At 59.2% G+C, this 539-nt stretch overlaps 1 protein-coding gene across 1 annotated transcript; it reads right to left on the minus strand.

The window, feature by feature from the left end:
- Nucleotides 1–2: 2 nt before the first annotated feature.
- Nucleotides 3–536, minus strand: T265_16261 (hypothetical protein; the record flags this gene model as incomplete). The annotated part of the gene is made up of 1 exon (XM_009179839.1): nt 3–536. A coding segment is annotated over one exon (534 nt), but the record flags the coding sequence as incomplete, so codon positions are not given.
- Between the last annotated feature and the right edge of the window lie 3 nt (nt 537–539).

Genomic DNA, 539 nt, shown 5'->3' on the forward strand with positions numbered 1-539 from the left:
CCCGTGTCCACAGCAGGCAAAGACACCGAAGCATCCACACCAGCTCCAGGAACCTCAACTTCGGGTGCCACCGCTTTCGGTTTCTTCGCTTTCTTCCCGAACCGGAAACCAAACTTCGGCTTCTTCAATGCGAAACCCGGAGCATCGAGCTGTGCGTTCGCATCCACCTGCCCAACTCCTCCAAGACCAACGTCCACGCCCACATCGGGAGATTTCAATTGTGGCACGCTCACCTGCACGCCGGGCGCCGTCGCATCCACCTGCACAGTGGGCATGTTCACATCAACATCCAACGAGCTCGGAACACCCGGCAATGCGAACTCACCAGACAAATCGGGTACGGACACCTCTGGCACATCCAAACCTCCGCTCACACTCACGTCCGCAACGCCACCAACATCCGCTTGCGCTCCCAAATCTCCGCCGACTGACACGTCCGGAGCTCGCACATCAAATTGGGGTCCGGTCAAACTGGCTTGTGCCGACGGAAGCCCGATCGACGGACCAGACACCTCCAACTTCGCGTCCGCCGTCAAATC

Source organism: Opisthorchis viverrini (genome assembly GCF_000715545.1).
Source record: "Opisthorchis viverrini unplaced genomic scaffold scaffold20308, whole genome shotgun sequence".
Classification (NCBI taxonomy): domain Eukaryota; kingdom Metazoa; phylum Platyhelminthes; class Trematoda; order Opisthorchiida; family Opisthorchiidae; genus Opisthorchis; species Opisthorchis viverrini.